This window comes from Sprattus sprattus (genome assembly GCF_963457725.1).
Source record: "Sprattus sprattus genome assembly, chromosome: 16".
Lineage (NCBI taxonomy): Eukaryota > Metazoa > Chordata > Actinopteri > Clupeiformes > Clupeidae > Sprattus > Sprattus sprattus.
The window spans coordinates 27,671,265-27,688,810 of record NC_137914.1 but is presented as its reverse complement, the minus strand read 5'-3'; the positions used below and the strand labels follow the sequence as shown (position 1 = coordinate 27,688,810).

Genomic DNA, 17,546 nt, shown 5'->3' with positions numbered 1-17,546 from the left:
CATGACTCTGTGTTGTAGGTGAAGTCCGATGTGTACAGGGTTAACAGGAGCGGTGAGAGCACAGTCCCCTGCGGAGCGCCGGTGCTGCACAGCACAGTCTCATAAACTGTGGCCTCTCCGTCAGGTAGTCAGTGATCCAGGATACCAGGTGGACGTTCACACCCGTCTGCACCAGCTTGTCACTCTCAGTCGGAGGGGCTGGATGGTGTTAAAAGCACTGGATATATCAAAGAACATGATTCTCACAGCACCTTTCCCCTTGTCCAAATCTTTACACACCTCACAATCTTTAGTTTCATCAGCAAAGTGTGATATGTGTCATATGGCCCTGCCATTAAAGATGCATTTTCGCCTGTTTGTAGGCCTATGTTTAAAGTATTCTGGAGCATTCAGGGACGCAATTCACATCTTCATCACACATTTTATTTAATGTTTGGAGTGTCCTGAACATATTCCATCCCACTTTTATTGAGACACAATCTTTAGTTTCTTCAGCAAAGTGTGATATGTGTCATATGGCCCTGCCATTAAAAATAGTGCATTTTCACCTGTCTGATCGCCTATGTTTAAAGTATTCTGGAGCATTCAGGGACGCAATTCACATCTACCTCACAAATTTTATTTAATGTTTGGAGTGTTCTGAACATATTCCACCCCACTTTCATTGAGACACAATCTTGAGTTTCTTCAGCAAAGTGTGATATGTGTCATATGGCCCTGCCATTAAAGATAGTGCATTTTCGCCTGTTTGTAGGCCTATGTTTAAAGTATTCTGGAGCATTCAGGGACGCAATTCACATCTACCTCACACATTTTATTTAATGTTTGGAGTGTCCTGAACATATTCCACCCCACTTTTATTGAGACACAATCTTTAGTTTCTTCAGCAAAGTATGATATGTGTCATATGGTCCTGCAATTGAAAGTAATGCATTTTCGCCTGTTTGTAGGCCTATGTTTAAAGTAATCTGGAGCATTCAGGGACGCAATTCACATCTTCATCACACATTTTATTTAATGTTTGGAGTGTCCTGAACATATTCCACCCCACTTTTATTGAGACACAATCTTTAGTTTCTTCAGCAAAGTGTGATATGTGTCATATGGCCCTGCCATTAAAGATAGTGCATTTTCGCCTGTCTGATCGCCTATGTTCAAAGTATTCTGGAGCATTCAGGGACGCAATTCACATCTACCTCACACATTTTATTTAATGTTTGGAGTGTCCTGAACATATTCCACCCCACTTTTATTGAGACACAATCTTTAGTTTCTTCAGCAAAGTGTGATATGTGTCATATGGCCCTGCCATTAAAGATAGTGCATTTTCGCCTGTCTGATCGCCTATGTTTAAAGTATTCTGGAGCATTCAGGGACGGAATTCACATCTACTTCACACATTTTATTTAATGTTTGGAGTGTCCTGAACATATTCCACCCCCCTTTCATTGAGACACAATCTCTAGTTTCATCAGCATAGTGTGATATGTGTCATATGGTCCTGCAATTAAAAATACTGCATTTTCGCCTGCCTGATCACCTATATTTAAATTATTCTGGAGCATTCAATGACGCAATTCACATCTTCATCACACATTTTATTTAATGTTTGGAGTGTCCTGAACATATTCCACCCCACTTTTATTGAGACAAAATCTTTAGTTTCTTCAGCAAAGTATGATATGTGTCATATGGTCCTGCAATTGAAAGTAATGCATTTTCGCCTGTTTGTAGGCCTATGTTTAAAGTAATCTGGAGCATTCAGGGACGCAATTCACATCTTCATCACACATTTTATTTAATGTTTGGAGTGTCCTGAACATATTCCACCCCACTTTTATTGAGACACAATCTTTAGTTTCTTCAGCAAAGTGTGATATGTGTCATATGGCCCTGCCATTAAAGATAGTGCATTTTCGCCTGTCTGATCGCCTATGTTCAAAGTATTCTGGAGCATTCAGGGACGCAATTCACATCTACCTCACACATTTTATTTAATGTTTGGAGTGTCCTGAACATATTCCACCCCACTTTTATTGAGACACAATCTTTAGTTTCTTCAGCAAAGTGTGATATGTGTCATATGGCCCTGCCATTAAAGATAGTGCATTTTCGCCTGTCTGATCGCCTATGTTTAAAGTATTCTGGAGCATTCAGGGACGGAATTCACATCTACTTCACACATTTTATTTAATGTTTGGAGTGTCCTGAACATATTCCACCCCCCTTTCATTGAGACACAATCTCTAGTTTCATCAGCATAGTGTGATATGTGTCATATGGTCCTGCAATTAAAAATACTGCATTTTCGCCTGTCTGATCACCTATATTTAAAGTATTCTGGAGCATTCAATGACGCAATTCACATCTTCATCACACATTTTATTTAATGTTTGGAGTGTCCTGAACATATTCCACCCCCCTTTCATTGAGACACAATCTTTAGTTTCATCAGCATAGTGTGATATGTGTCATATGGTCCTGCAATTAAAAATACTGCATTTTCGCCTGTGTGTAGGCCTATGTTTAAAGTATTCTGGAGCATTCAATGACGCAATTCACATCTTCATTACACATTTTATTTAATGTTTGGAGTGTCCTGAACATATTCCACCCCCCTTTCATTGAGACACAATCTTTAGTTTCATCAGCATAGTGTGATATGTGTCAAATGGTCCTGCAATTAAAAATACTGCATTTTCGCCTGTCTGATCACCTATATTTAAATTATTCTGGAGCATTCAATGACGCAATTCACATCTTCATCACACATTTTATTTAATGTTTGGAGTGTCCTGAACATATTCCACCCCCCTTTCATTGAGACACAATCTTTAGTTTCACCAGCATAGTGTGATATGTGTCATATGGTCCTGCAATTAAAAATACTGCATTTTCGCCTGTCTGATCACCTATATTTAAATTATTCTGGAGCATTCAATGACGCAATTCACATCTTCATCACACATTTTATTTAATGTTTGGAGTGTCCTGAACATATTCCACCCCCCTTTCATTGAGACACAATCTTTAGTTTCATCAGCATAGTGTGATATGTGTCAAATGGTCCTGCAATTAAAAATACTGCATTTTCGCCTGTCTGATCACCTATATTTAAATTATTCTGGAGCATTCAATGACGCAATTCACATCTTCATCACACATTTTATTTAATGTTTGGAGTGTCCTGAACATATTCCACCCCCCTTTCATTGAGACACAATCTTTAGTTTCACCAGCATAGTGTGATATGTGTCATATGGTCCTGCAATTAAAAATACTGCATTTTCGCCTGTCTGATCACCTATATTTAAATTATTCTGGAGCATTCAATGACGCAATTCACATCTTCATCACACATTTTATTTAATGTTTGGAGTGTCCTGAACATATTCCACCCCCCTTTCATTGAGACACAATCTTTAGTTTCATCAGCATAGTGTGATATGTGTCATATGGTCCTGCAATTAAAAATACTGCATTTTCGCCTGTGTGTAGGCCTATGTTTAAAGTATTCTGGAGCATTCAATGACGCAATTCACATCTTCATCACACATTTTATTTAATGTTTGGAGTGTCCTGAACATATTCCATCCCCCTTTCATTGAGACACAATCTTTAGTTTCATCAGCATAGTGTGATATGTGTCATATGGTCCTGCAATTAAAAATACTGCATTTTCGCCTGTGTGTAGGCCTATGTTTAAAGTATTCTGGAGCATTCAATGACGCAATTCACATCTTCATCACACATTTTATTTAATGTTTGGAGTGTCCTGAACATATTTCACCCCCCTTTCATTGAGACACAATCTCTAGTTTCATCAGCATAGTGTGATATGTGTCATATGGTCCTGCAATTAAAAATACTGCATTTTCGCCTGCCTGATCACCTATATTTAAATTATTCTGGAGCATTCAATGACGCAATTCACATCTTCATCACACATTTTATTTAATGTTTGGAGTGTCCTGAACATATTCCACCCCCCTTTCATTGAGACACAATCTCTAGTTTCATCAGCATAGTGTGATATGTGTCATATGGTCCTGCAATTAAAAATACTGCATTTTCGCCTGTGTGTAGGCCTATGTTTAAAGTATTCTGGAGCATTCAATGACGCAATTCACATCTTCATCACACATTTTATTTAATGTTTGGAGTGTCCTGAACATATTCCACCCCCCTTTCATTGAGACACAATCTTTAGTTTCTTCAGCATAGTGTGACATGTGTCACATGGCAATACCCTGGCATTGGAGATAATCCTTTTTCACCTGTGTGATCTGTGTGTCAAGTGTTCTTTCACAGTGAATGACCAGAATAATTACTGTTAAACATATTTTACCCTTTCTTTACAGTGTACTGAACATGTTCAACCAACTTTAATGGAGGTATAATCCTTTTATCAGCAGATTGTGGTGTGTTTTACTGTTTCTTACTATAATAATAGCAAAATGTCCTGTTTAGTCAGTGTTCCTTATATTTAAACAAGAAAATCATAATTTTTTAACATCAGTGAATCGTTTTTAACCAATTTTGATGTTCCTATGAAATTAATATTTCTGACAGTTAAAGAAACACGGGGCTAAAAAGGCGCTTTTATTTTGAAAAATCGTAACCGGAAGTTGCCAGAGCTCATTTGACTATAGTTGCTCACAGAACGCTGCTAAAATGAGGACTTGATGAACGAAATTTAAGACCTGTTGACGAAATTAAAGACCTGCTGACAATATGTAATACCTTTTCAAGGCCTTAAATTATGAATACTACATTTAAGACTTTTTCAAGTTTTTAAGACCTTGCGGGTACCCTGACTATTCCTTCCTGTTCCATGCACGCAATGAATCCAATATGATGATAATATAATGTCATTAAGTAGTAATGGTATGAGTCATACTTATATCAACTGTAGATAGACACATATGATCAAAGAGGGGAAAATGGATCTTACTTCAGTGAATGTTTTCTTGACTTTACCCAGGCTGCGATCAACTTTTCTGGACTCTGCAACCAGCTCATTCCAGAGCGTTCCTATGCCGGCTGCCAGTTTCAACTCTTCGCCTGAAGCCTAAATGATGTCATATAATGCATTTTTGTCCAATTTTGTAATTAGTTCTTACAACATGCTGAAATTCACCATCAAATCAAATAAGGGGAAAAATGATAGCAGAAAAAATTGACATACCTCTATATTATACATGGTTAGTGTCCTGTATCTCTCCTGGATATCAGTAAATCTCATCTCGACAGCCATTGACATATCTCTAATGTCCGAGATTGTGCCCAGGACAAACTTCAGATCTTCCAAGGTATCTGGAGTCCTCTTGAGATTTTCTGACAATTGCTGTCACACAGACAAACAACATTAACAGAGTTTTCCAAGAAGCTCAACTGACCCAACCCTAGTGTGTACAGTGTTGGGAAAGTTCACTTTCTACATGAACTAGTTCAGTTCATAGTTCACAAATTTTAAAATGAACTAGTTCAGTTCATAGTTCATAATTAAACATTTTGAACTAAGTTCACAGCTCCAAAAAATTATCTATATCTAGTTCAGTTTTTTTTTCAATATGTTGCAAGCTAAAAAGAATTCAAAATCTCTATATGTCTGCAATACCGCTTTCGGCCTCTACGCAACTTCGGCACTCTCACATCTGCCAGGCATTGACAGTAAAAGAAAGCACAGGCAGCGATTGGAAACAGGACTGTTAAATGTGTATTTTTCACCTGGAAGTCTCTAGAAATCTGGCACCTTATTGAACGAAATTAAAAAGAGTGAACGTGCCGTTCACAGACACCAGAATGAATGCGTTCACAGTATCGTTCATCAGGCAATAATACAGAACGTTCAGTTCACGTACACCAAAATTATGAACGAGTTCATGAACTTTCGTTCAATGAACGCGTTCAGGTACAACACTGAGGGCCTGATTTACTAACATGCGACCGCTGCTTAAACTGCTGTCGCACATTAACGCAGTGTTTTTGCGCATTTTCCGTGGTATTTATTTAGGAAGAGAAAATGAAGGTTCACAGAGGGGAGATATTGGTTCACGTTCGCTCAATCACTGAACCTGATTCAATGTGTGCGCTGCTATATTGTTGTTCTGCCCGCCATCACCTACAGCGAGATGTTTAAAAGAACACGATTATAAAGAATATGCTATTGGTGGCATTAATGCATAAACTGTCTATTATAACAATATAGATGTGTACATGGCGAGATTAATAATTTCTACAAGGGACATGGGTTCACTACAATATATATGGACGTGGGTAGGGCCAATAGTTTTCCGCGAAAACGGAAAACGGACGGAATACGCGGAATGGACCATCTGAAACGGAATGGACCACTGAAAACGGAACTGCAACTTTTCAAACGGAAACATAATTTTGTGCATCAAAATCGCCCAAAACCCCCTGTATTTTACCCTGTAAGACTGAATTTCTTTCAAATAAACACAACAACGATCGCAACAATGAACAAACATTAATTAAAGAACAAAAGCGGTCAGAAAATGTCACGTCTGCGCTGAACTCTGCTCCGGCCACGCCCCCCTTTTCAACGGTAGTCACGTTAATTTGCTCATCTTCCCAATCACATTAAAACTAAAAATGTTAAGTCTTCTGTTGTGTTGATGGCTGGCAAACAACAATCTAAGAAGGGCACGTATTATTCACTGAGTTACCAAGCAGTCTAATTTATGGGGACTAATTAGCACTGCACTGAATTACATTACCATGAGTTATTGCTACACAATAACAATTACACAACTAATATTACTAGATACATATAATAGTGGACATTACACTAGGCAACATGGATCTCATTCATATCTCATCCAGTCGAAATCTTAACAGGATTGAACCCATCTTTATTACAGCGTACCAACATAAGAACAGAACATAGCTAAATCTCCGCTTAGCATCATGCTAATCACTAGTAATAGCACGAGCAGGTAGCCCAAAATTTGGTATTTAATACACGATCTATTACAGAAGCAACTTCATGAAAACCCTTACTTTCATTAAGTATGCACATAATACCTCACATACAGGTCGAACAATGATGATTTAAGCATTGGAAATGTATAAGGCACAGTATGGTCAACTACTTAGCGACAAACTGAACTCGACAGTATCTTAACTGTGGGTGCTGCACGCACGCAAACAGCGTTGCTAGGCAACATCACTGTATCAACAGAGTTTTTCATACAGTTAACGTGCAGAAAGGCATTATACGGCTGTTTTTATTTTTTTGACGCGGAATCACGGAATTACCAAAAACGTGACACGGAATTTGCTTTTTTTTGACGCGGAAAACTATTGGCCCTACGTGGGTGCAATCAATGGTTCCGATTACGTTCGGAAAGTTTGCGATTTCAAAAAAAGTCCTGTTTGATGTCTCTAATTTCAGCTATGGCAGTGGGGAAATGTATGGACCAGTGCGCCGTAGCAATGCGTCAAGCACCTGGGTGAATATTTGGCTGAGTGAAGACTGAGATATACCAACTGCAGATGCTATAACTGGTTGAAATTATCCGGAGGCCAATATTTGCAAATTAGTTTTAACAACTGATGGAATGTGATCGCCGGGTGGAGGGTTCGATGTCTCTCTGATCTGGTCCAATAATTGAAGTATTGCGTGGCTGGTTAACCTGTACCGTCTAATGATTTGTGGTTCGCTTAACTGAAAATGTGTTATATGAGTTGAAAAAACTATTTCTGTGCGCTTCCTGGTTAAGACGTGCTTTTATGAGGCGGAGAATTAGCCCGCAAATCAGGGACGTGCGCTCGCCAGGCAGTTAAGTAAATACCACGCAATACATCATTAGGCGCACTCCTCCCATTAAATAGAGCTTTACGCCCACGTTACCACCCACGTTTCGTGCCATCCCACCTGTTGGCAGGTACACACCCCCAAAGCGTTAATATGCGACTACTGAAATGCGCCCCCTTAGTAAATACCGTTTTATGTTTACGACCGCTATTTTACGCCAGAAATGGGCGCAATCCTGTTAGTAAATCAGGCGCTGAGCGTGTATAGTAATTTACCATCAGATGGTTCCGCAGGCTGAGCAGGTCCTCCCTGACAGACTCATTGAGCAGTCTCCCAAGTGAAGTGACCCAGGCCTGGGCATTCTCCTGCACAGCACTGGCCAGTGGCTCCAGGTTAAGCCGAACAATATGTTCATCTTTTACAAATGGCTGCTCTGCCACCTCTTTGCTTATGCGGGTGTAGAACTGAAGTTTCTCATCATACATGACACAGGAGGGACGTTTGGCAGCAAACTTCTCCATGACGATGGCTTTGTCCATCTTCCAGAGAGGGCGGTAGCGCTTCCAGCGGTTGAGGTAACGGCCCACAGAGTTGAGAAGGCGCTGGGCACTCTGTGAGACCCCTATAGCACGTTCAGTCACCAGTGGGTGCTGGCAAATCTCATTGTAGAAACTGAAGACCATAGGCTCGTCCTCGCCCTCAACACGCTGGGGAGGACATTCAATGCATGTTCCGTGCATCCAGCGCGTGAACCTCTGAAAAGTGCAGAATAGAGATTGATTAATTCGTAATCAATTTCTGATCAAAACTTACAAATATGCCATGCTCTATTCTGATTTAGCTTTGTAGGCTATGAATTTTTAACTATGATATGCCAGTATGTCAGATAAAAGGCAGTATGTCTGTCAAAGAAGTTCCATGTGTCTGAATTACCAAATTATTTTTTGTCAAAAAATTAGCTTAGAACAAGATATTCCCTTCTAATGTTTAGTCAGCAAGCTTCTGCCTTGAAACCATCAGTAGTGTAGAGAAGCTAAGCCTCCAGAATAATATCTTAACAGGAGGAGAGGGCACATGTTGGGCAGAGTAGGGAGCAGGAGGAGAGAGTAGAATGGAGAGAACTCTTATAAGTCTTTGGTACATCACATTGGAGCAGGAGGAAAGAGTAGAATGGAGAGAACTCTTATTATTCTTTTGTATATCACAGTGGAGCAGGAGGAGAGAGTAGAATGGAGAGAACTCTTATTTGTCTTTGGAATATCACAGTGGTCAGCAATGGGTGAACTCCAGATCGGATCCAGACCGATAGAGGTTGCCATACGGACCACAAAGCTTTTAACAACATTGTGAAATTTAAAGGAAAGTTTAAAGAAAAGTGCCATATGTAAGGGTTTAAGTGGGAACAATTCTACTTCCAAATGTCTGACTACCTCTGCCATGTTTTTCTGATAAAGTGGCATAGTGGGCTGATTGAAGGACTAAGTGCCGTATTCTCTGATGCGCTTAAGCGTACTCTCCTCTCGACTTAAATCTATCCATCCCAGCAATCACAAAATCTGTGTTTCTCATGTATTCTTCCCTTGACTTGCATGCTTTTCATGTATGTACTTGCGAGGGCTGTAGAACGCAAAACATTATATTCGGTTTCAAGTCGGTAGTAGGCCTTGTTCTAATATTATTAAACTGTTTGACTGTAAGATATATGGACTCAAGCTCTTTTATTCAGAGACACCGTTTTCTATATTTTGAGTGCGGGTTTTCTTTATTTTCAGTGCGTTTTCTTTATTTTCAAGTTAATTATACAGGCCACTTTAGGTCTAGTTGCTACCACCGGGGAAAAAAACCCGTCAGCTACAGGCACTATTTATGAATGTTTTGGTATTCCACTTTCAAGTAGCCTTTTCAACTGCCAAGTAAAAACATCTTAATAAGAAATCGGCTAAAACTGATCCACTCCACTGAAAAAGGAAAATGCATATAAAATGTGCTTAATTTGCTCTTAGGTCTAAAAACAGATACAGTTGCATTAACGGACACTTTGGAAGTTTCAAGCTGTTACCTTAGTACTTTCCACACAGTCCCGGACACACTGCATGATCAGTTTATACACTTCATTGCTTTTAGGATGAAGCATAATCTCTGGGGCCGAGAGGATTGTTTCAATTTGGAATAGAGGCGTGTTACCAAGTAAAGCTGTGTTGAACATCTGGATATTCCTGGAGGAAAAAAGGGGAGAAGTTAAGTCAAGACAAAAAAATCCTGATTTTGCGGGAGCTTCCCATTTTGGGGGGGATAAGCCCCTTTATAAAACCTATTATTTTTCCTGTGACCCAGGTTATTTGAAAATAACCTTTTAAATAGTGTCCTCTAGTGGGTTTTAGGAAGAGTAATTAACAAATTTAGATTTAAAATATGGCACAAATATAAACATATTGAAGACATCTGCTGAGATTTTGTTTTGGATGTGTGTGAAGCAGGAGCACCCTGACCTTAGAGAGCAAGCTTAAGAGCAGCTACTACCCTTTGCCTCCACATAATAATGTGAGGCCTCCTTCTCTGCAATGACTGTGATCAAAACAAAGCAGAGAAACAAACTGTGCCTGGAGAAGAGCTTAATCACAGCAGTTGCCGCCCTTTTTTTGAAAATAACCTTTTAAATAGTGTCCTCTAGTGGGTTTTAGGAAGAGAAATTAACAAATGTAGAGTTCAAATATGGCACAAAAATAAACATATTGAAGACATCTGCTGAGATAGGTGCTCATTATAGTTAATGTCAGATATCCTCTGTTCAATTTTCAAACTCTCCCTCACTATATGACTTTTTTGATCGAGCAATATTCCATGACACCTGATGCGATGCCAACGTGAGTTTCAGAGTACTTCGTAAATTTCCCAAAAAGCCGAGTCTGTTTCTCTGACTGACGTATCAAAGTATGTACCTTGTGCTTGCCCAGCTCTGTGCCTTTATGAACTCCTGGGCTATGTTAGCGTTGTGTGTGGAGAGACGGTGCTCCAAGTTCAAGGCTTTAAAATGCGACAGTGACGTCTGCATATTTCAGGCAAGAACGTCCGGTGTTCATCTTCATGCTTTTGTTTCAGCTTTACGCTTTGCTGGATCCATGGCATTCTTTCAGTAGCTACAGCTAGTCTGGCTAGTAACTCTCCGAGACTGGGTGCACAGCACACATTAGAATGTTTTATGTTTGAAACATTAACGTTACTTGAAGACATCTCTCAAGATCAAGTGATGACAAAATATACATGAATAAATACCCCTTTCAAATCGGACAGCTTTTTGTCTGTATTTCCAAATATATTGCGTGCAAAATATGCATTTTAGATGGGTTTTTTTTACAATAAGAAAATTCTGTACACCTAGAGAAAAGTCCGTGAGCACTCGAGCTGGAGCCGAGCCGCACGTCAGCCGGCAAACACTAACTGCTATCAAATAGAAAGTAACGTGTGCGCATCGGGGCAGAACTCCGCCTTGCGCGATACAGAGCGCAGAGGACAATTGTAAACGCGCGATCATTTAGTGACAAAAATGACATGCCGTCGTGCAAATAAGATAAATAACACAAAGCTATGTATTGTGTTTAATAAAAGAACAAGCTATAGACCTGTTCTATAGGAAAGGTATCCTTAAATGACTTGTGATCTGGCACACAAATTTAGCAAAGTTAACTTGACCTTCCAGGGGGGGCGGGGGGTGCCGTTGGGGGGGCGGGGCGCCCCCCTTATACAATGGTAGGGGAAACACTGCCGTTATCATAACATGGATACCGTAATCAAACAGAGAGAACAAAGTGGCATACCTTTATGTTTTGCTCGTTTCTCCTCTCCTTTTCTTTTTTTTTTCGAAATTGGGCACCTGACGGCTTTGGCCTTTTCCTATCCATCTCTGTGCTCATTTCACACTCGACAATCAACAAATTCCCCATCCCCCAAAACTCACTTGTACAGAAGTTAAGACTAAACCTATTCACCTTGCCCTTGGTGACACATCATCGTTCAGTATTACCTATTTGTATAAGCCATTTCACACAATTCAGAAAAACTAAAAACGTGCAGGAATTATAGGCCTGTAATTATAATATTATGAATGTGCGTTTTTTGCAAGAAAGTCGAGGTGTGTCTATAGCCTACAGTGGATCCCCCAGTCCCCCCACTTGTCCGTTTCAGTTGGGAGACACAGAGCTGAACTTTCCCCCCGCGCTCCCTTCCCCCTTTTCACACATAGACGGCACCTTATTAGCAAGCAGGGCGCAAGCAGGAGCGCCTGCAGCTGCAGGGGGTGCCAATTTGCCAATTCCCCACACAGTGATATGATAGATAATAGAAAACCGCTTCGCGGCCCATATTATTATTAGGGCTTGAGCTGCTACAGCAGCGAAACCCTATTGTTATTCTACTGTTTATTCTTTTTATTTTTATTCTGTGCGAAACTTTCTGGAAAACTCACCAAATTTGGCAGAGGCGTTATACCGGGAAATCTAAGATCTTTTGCATTTAAACGTTATGGGGCGGGGCAAAATGGCTCTGTAGCGCCCCCTAGAACATTGCAAATACCCCTATGCATTGGGGTTAGTTTGGCAAAAAAAATTCGGTACACTTTTTTATCATGCCCAGACGCACCAAAAAGTGTATTGAGGAAATGGCGGCAGGTCAACAGGAAGTCGGCAATTTTGAGTGGAATGTGCGTTTTGCCTGCGTTTTTGCCTGTTTCCACACCTCGCATCTGATCGAACTCCTCCTACAGATCTCCTACAGGGGGATCAAATTGTATTGAGGGATTGTTCAAAATCTAAAATGTGTGGGCGTGGCAGACCCTCAAACTTTTACGACTCACCAGTGCTCGCCACAAAATGCAAAGTCACTTATAATTCCAGCCTGCATTGTCCAATCCTGACCAAACGTCATAGGGTGGAAGCTGGACCCGGCGCCACCTGTTGGTGGTTGGAATCGTCACTCTGTTTCCACACCTGGCGTCTGATCGAACTCCTCCTACAGATTTAATGGTAACGCCTTCAAACTTGGTCAGGATACTCTTCAGCCATGGGGGATCAAATTGTATTGAGGGATTGTTCAAAATCTCAAAGGTGTGGGCGTGGCAGACCCTCAAACTTTTACGACTCGCCAGTGCTCGCCATTTCCACACCTCGCATCTGATGGAACTCCTCCTACAGATTTAATGGTAATCCCTTCAAACTTGGGTCAGGATACTCTTCAGCCATGGGGGATCAAAAGCTATTTAGGTCTTTTCCAAAGTGTGAAGGGTGTGGGCGTGGCAGACCCTCAAACTTTTACGACTCGCCAGTGCTCGCCACAAACCACAAAGTCACTTAAAACTCCTGCCTGCATTGTCCGATCCTGACCAATCGTCATAGGGTGGACGCCGGACCCGGCCTGAATGCGTCCATATGCCCATAGTGACATTCACCTATAGCACCACCTGTTGGTGGTTGGAAACATCGCACATTGTCTGATCCAGACCAAAAGTCATAGGGTGGACGCTGGACCCGGCCTGAACGCGGACATATGCCCATAATGCCACTCGCCTATAGCGCCACCTGTTGGTGGTTGGAAACGTCGCTTTCTTTATTCTTTGCGCTGTATTGTTGTGATGTTTTGATGTACGTGGCATTCTCACAGCTTGCTCTACGCTTGACGGCAGCTGTGCGGTGCACGTCGGCCGTCGACCAGCGCGCGTGCTCGGGCCCACTCAACGCTGCTTGCAGCTTTAATTATTTATTTATTTTTGGTCATGCCGCCCCCCACGTGACTTGAAAAAGGGTCGCCCGTGCCTAAAACCGTCACTGTGCATCTGTACTCTTGAAAGCCTTCAGGCTATATCCGGTGTATGGGGATGGATTGTGTACAAGCGGCTGTGTCATCTCCACGCAGACACGGATGCGCATAACACTCCCTATGAGTGGCTTCCCTGTCACCACTAGCCCCATGTTACATCGGCCTTGTTTGACCCGCCTTGTTTGAGCTCACCGATTGGCGTAGACCACCTCTCTCGAAAGGCTCAGACATCGTCGGAAAAATGAGAGGGTTAAATTTAGGCGTGAGCTACATGAGGCAATTATAAGCGAGTTACGAGCTTTAACTGGGTTAAACGCGATTCTGGTTAAATTTGGTGGGTTAAATTGACACATGTATCCGGGGCTAGTGTGTCTTAAATACAGTCAAAAACCTGGGACTACTTCATAGGTGTGCAAATATCAGGAGTGAACTGACATTTTGAAGTGTCACAATAGGAAATTCCTCTGAGTCGTGGTATAAAAGAAGCCTATATGCTCCCAAAACATGAAAATACTATTTAAGAAAGCTGCCAAATGTGGTAATTTAACATGCAAGCCATGCTCTTTCTAAACGTATCTATTGCCTGCATATTTAAATGACATCCTTAGAAGCAGATGTTTTATTCACTGACACTACTATGGTTGTGGTGAGGGCTTTGGAAAGGTTGAGCGCAGGCTGAAGCTTCAGAAGAGAGCAAATCAGGATTGGATCAAATCTGTTTTCTAAATGTCTCTTCCAATACTGTTTAATGGGAATGGACTTTGTGACGATAAGATATACTTACATACAAAATAATGTATTTCATTAATTATTTGTTTTGGGAAGGAGTGGAGGTGACATCTGCCGATATGCCCCCTTTCCTTCAACCCTGGGTAGGGTGTGTGTGTGTGTGTGTGTGTGTGTGTGTGTGTGTGTGTGTGTGTGTGTGTGTGTGTGTGTGTGTGTGTGTGTGTGTGTGTGTGTGCACCGGTCAGAGAGAAAGAGAGAGTGCTACATCATTTTTCACTGTTAAAATGTGGTTGGTTTTAAACACACCCAGATGGCAGTCTTACACATATTCCAGCCCTACTCACCAGCCACAACAACCCAGCCCTTGTTAAAGTCTTTCGGGTCTTATCATCATTAGACACAGGGTCAAATTAATACAAAAATAATAGCTTAACTTAAAAAACTGTTGAAGATCGTGCATATTTATAACCCTCCCTTAGTAGTGTATATCCCCCACTACGTATAGCCTGTGACCTGAGGTCTTGAAGTAAGACACCTGAACTAGAAAGTAAGAAGCAAGCTCACCGCCAAACAGCACAGCTAACTTTAATCAGCATTTCATTGAAAGTGAACGCTTAAAACCGGACATAAAGCCATGTCTACTGACATTCATTTGTGATAAAATATCCAGAAATAAACCATAAAAATGGTACTTTGGTGAGGTTTAAAACTACAAGCTCTCCTTCCTCCATAGTGTTGTATAATAAAACAGCTCCAGGGCATTTCTTCTGTAAAACAAAACAAAAGGGCAGGAAAAGAAAGATAAATCCTGACTGAACCTACCAGAGTACCATCTTGATAAGGGAGTTGACGACCTTCCGCTCCCAGTATGCGTAATACTGGGCCATACGTTGGGCCTTGCCACTATTGGTCTGCATGATGAGACTCTCCATCTTAGTGAGCAGAGGGCCTATGGCTGTATATCTCCTGCCCAGCATGTTTTCATCCTTGACCCGCTCTCTTTCAATTTTCTCGAAGAATTCCTTTACCCCTAAAGTAAACCAAAACATGCCAATCAAGCACAAACACAAATACTGAAACAGAGGTGGCCTGCCTGGTTTGTTTTTCCAAGTCGAGGCACACTTTACGATAACAATTACAGCATTTCACAGAACAAAAAAAGAGTGTTGTAAACCAGAAGCTGGTAAAATGACAACATGTCTACATGACCAGAGGCTGGAAAAAAAACATCTGCCCAAAGAACAAAGCACTTTAGTTGAGAGAGTAGAGCTGATCTGGGACTTTTGAATAATTGGGCCGTACAATTGCAGTATTGAAACTGAGCCAGATGAGAAACTCCCTCATCCATTACAATGCATGTTCCTTTTTTGGCTTGGTTGTGTTCTTTTATATTTATCAATAAGGATCTATTTCAGGCAACTGGAAGCATTTAGCTGAAGACTTGTCTAACCTAATAAAAGCGTCTGATGTTAGATATTATGAGAAAAAAAGCCTGTGGCAAACATGAGTAAGTTTCAACTTCACAGTGCACCCGTAGCATGTCATATTAAACTAATAAAACTGCCTGATGTCAGATGTTATAAGCAACTTGACAGTGCACCCACAGCATGCTGGGCTTTCATACAGCTTAGTAAGGAGGGCTGCTTTGCTGAACTTTGTGTTAAGAAGCACATCATCAACCACATCCAAAATAAGCATTACATATGCAGTAGATCCAAAAGCTTGCATTACAATGTTAATCATTAGACTATCAGTTGGCAGTTTAAACTGATGTGAAAAAGTTAAATTTTACCAGTATGTAGTCGGAAGCACATTATTTTACCCAAAGATGAATCTGCATACCAATGGCATACAAGAATAGCGTTTTGCAATACAGAGGGTACAGACAATCTATTGCCTACATCCTGAAAGAGTTTTAAATCAAAATGTTCAACCTGGTAGATCTCCAGTTTTGTCAGGGGCTGGAAATTTGAAGAGGTTTGCCGTCTCAATGGAGAGCAGTTTTGCATCTATGTCCCTTTCATTCTTCTGAATTTGGTTAACAAGTGACTCAAATTTGGAGGTCGCTTGGGTGCCACGATTAATAAATTCAGAGATACCTGGGGGGAAAAATAAATTGTCAGGATAGGAAATCCAATCCAAACAAAATGAGTTCCTTTTTAAGTTACACACAAAAAGATGATGATTTGTACTGATGAACAGTAGATGCAATGCTATGATAATATGGTGGAAGCAAAATATAACTACCCAGAGCATTCCAATTCAGTCGTTTAAATCCAGCACGCATTACCCTCCTGAGGTCATGGATTTGCTCTGACAGTAGATTAAACTCTGCATCATTCAGAGAATCCATCAGTGAATGGTAGCGGTTCACTAAACTCTTCAGGCCATCCACATACCTGGAAATATAGCATAAATCCAGATAAGATTTGTTCAGAAAAGATTAGCACTCACACAAATGTGTAAAATACTTGGAACAAGGAGCTTTTACTCATGTATGTTTTTGGGGGATTTATGAATGCATAATTGTGTAGGGAAGTGAATAAGCCCTGTTTTATAAATAAATGTAAGCAAACACAAGTTCCTGTTTAGTTCATAAGATGAGCTTCAGTGGCAAATCCAAGGACTGTTTATAAATTAGGCCCCACAAGAGGCAAACTGTGTTTGGCAAGATCAACAAACTGGCCACTGCAGACAGTTTTCTCAACAAAAAAAAATTGATAGTGTTCATACTTATGGAACTTTTCCTCCTGAAGGGAAACATTGCGAGCCAACTCAGGGACAGAATAACCCAACTGCTCCATATACTTTGTCTCAGAGATAATTTCTTTCAATTCTGGAGCAAAGTTCATCACATAACGCATCCCCCTCTCCAAATCCCGCTCCAATACAGGGGCCACCTAGAAAAAGACAAAGTTCAATTCATTGAAATGCTGTTCTTCTCACTTGAGAATAAAAATAACACTACTATGTGATTGCTTTAAACTCACAATTCCTGTGTCTACAGAGATGCCTCCTGCACCATTGACCACAGTCAGCAATGTTCGTTTCATGAGTAGTGGTAGGCTTTGTTCAGTTTCCTCACGCCAGCGTTCATACTTCTTGACTTCATAGTCCCTCATACGCATTCCAACTTCCAGATATTTGGCTTTTACCTGAAAAATAAGATGAAATAGACAGAAGTAAACAGAAGCTGAATTTTCACCATCAGATTAACCTTCCCTGA

General features: G+C 40.8%; 1 protein-coding gene across 1 annotated transcript in view; it reads right to left on the bottom strand.

Moving 5' to 3' along the window:
- dnah10 (dynein axonemal heavy chain 10) overlaps window positions 1–17,546 on the bottom strand; it is a gene marked incomplete at both ends in the record, with an annotated part of 129,980 nt that overhangs the window by 85,006 nt on the left and 27,428 nt on the right. The window contains 9 exons of the mRNA XM_080853872.1: window positions 4,955–5,071; window positions 5,189–5,347; window positions 8,059–8,538; window positions 9,843–9,999; window positions 15,143–15,350; window positions 16,255–16,419; window positions 16,568–16,719; window positions 17,054–17,220; window positions 17,311–17,475. Of these exons, the coding sequence (XP_080709998.1) occupies window positions 4,955–5,071; window positions 5,189–5,347; window positions 8,059–8,538; window positions 9,843–9,999; window positions 15,143–15,350; window positions 16,255–16,419; window positions 16,568–16,719; window positions 17,054–17,220; window positions 17,311–17,475 (1,770 nt within the window). The remainder of the gene's footprint in view (window positions 1–4,954; window positions 5,072–5,188; window positions 5,348–8,058; window positions 8,539–9,842; window positions 10,000–15,142; window positions 15,351–16,254; window positions 16,420–16,567; window positions 16,720–17,053; window positions 17,221–17,310; window positions 17,476–17,546) is intronic.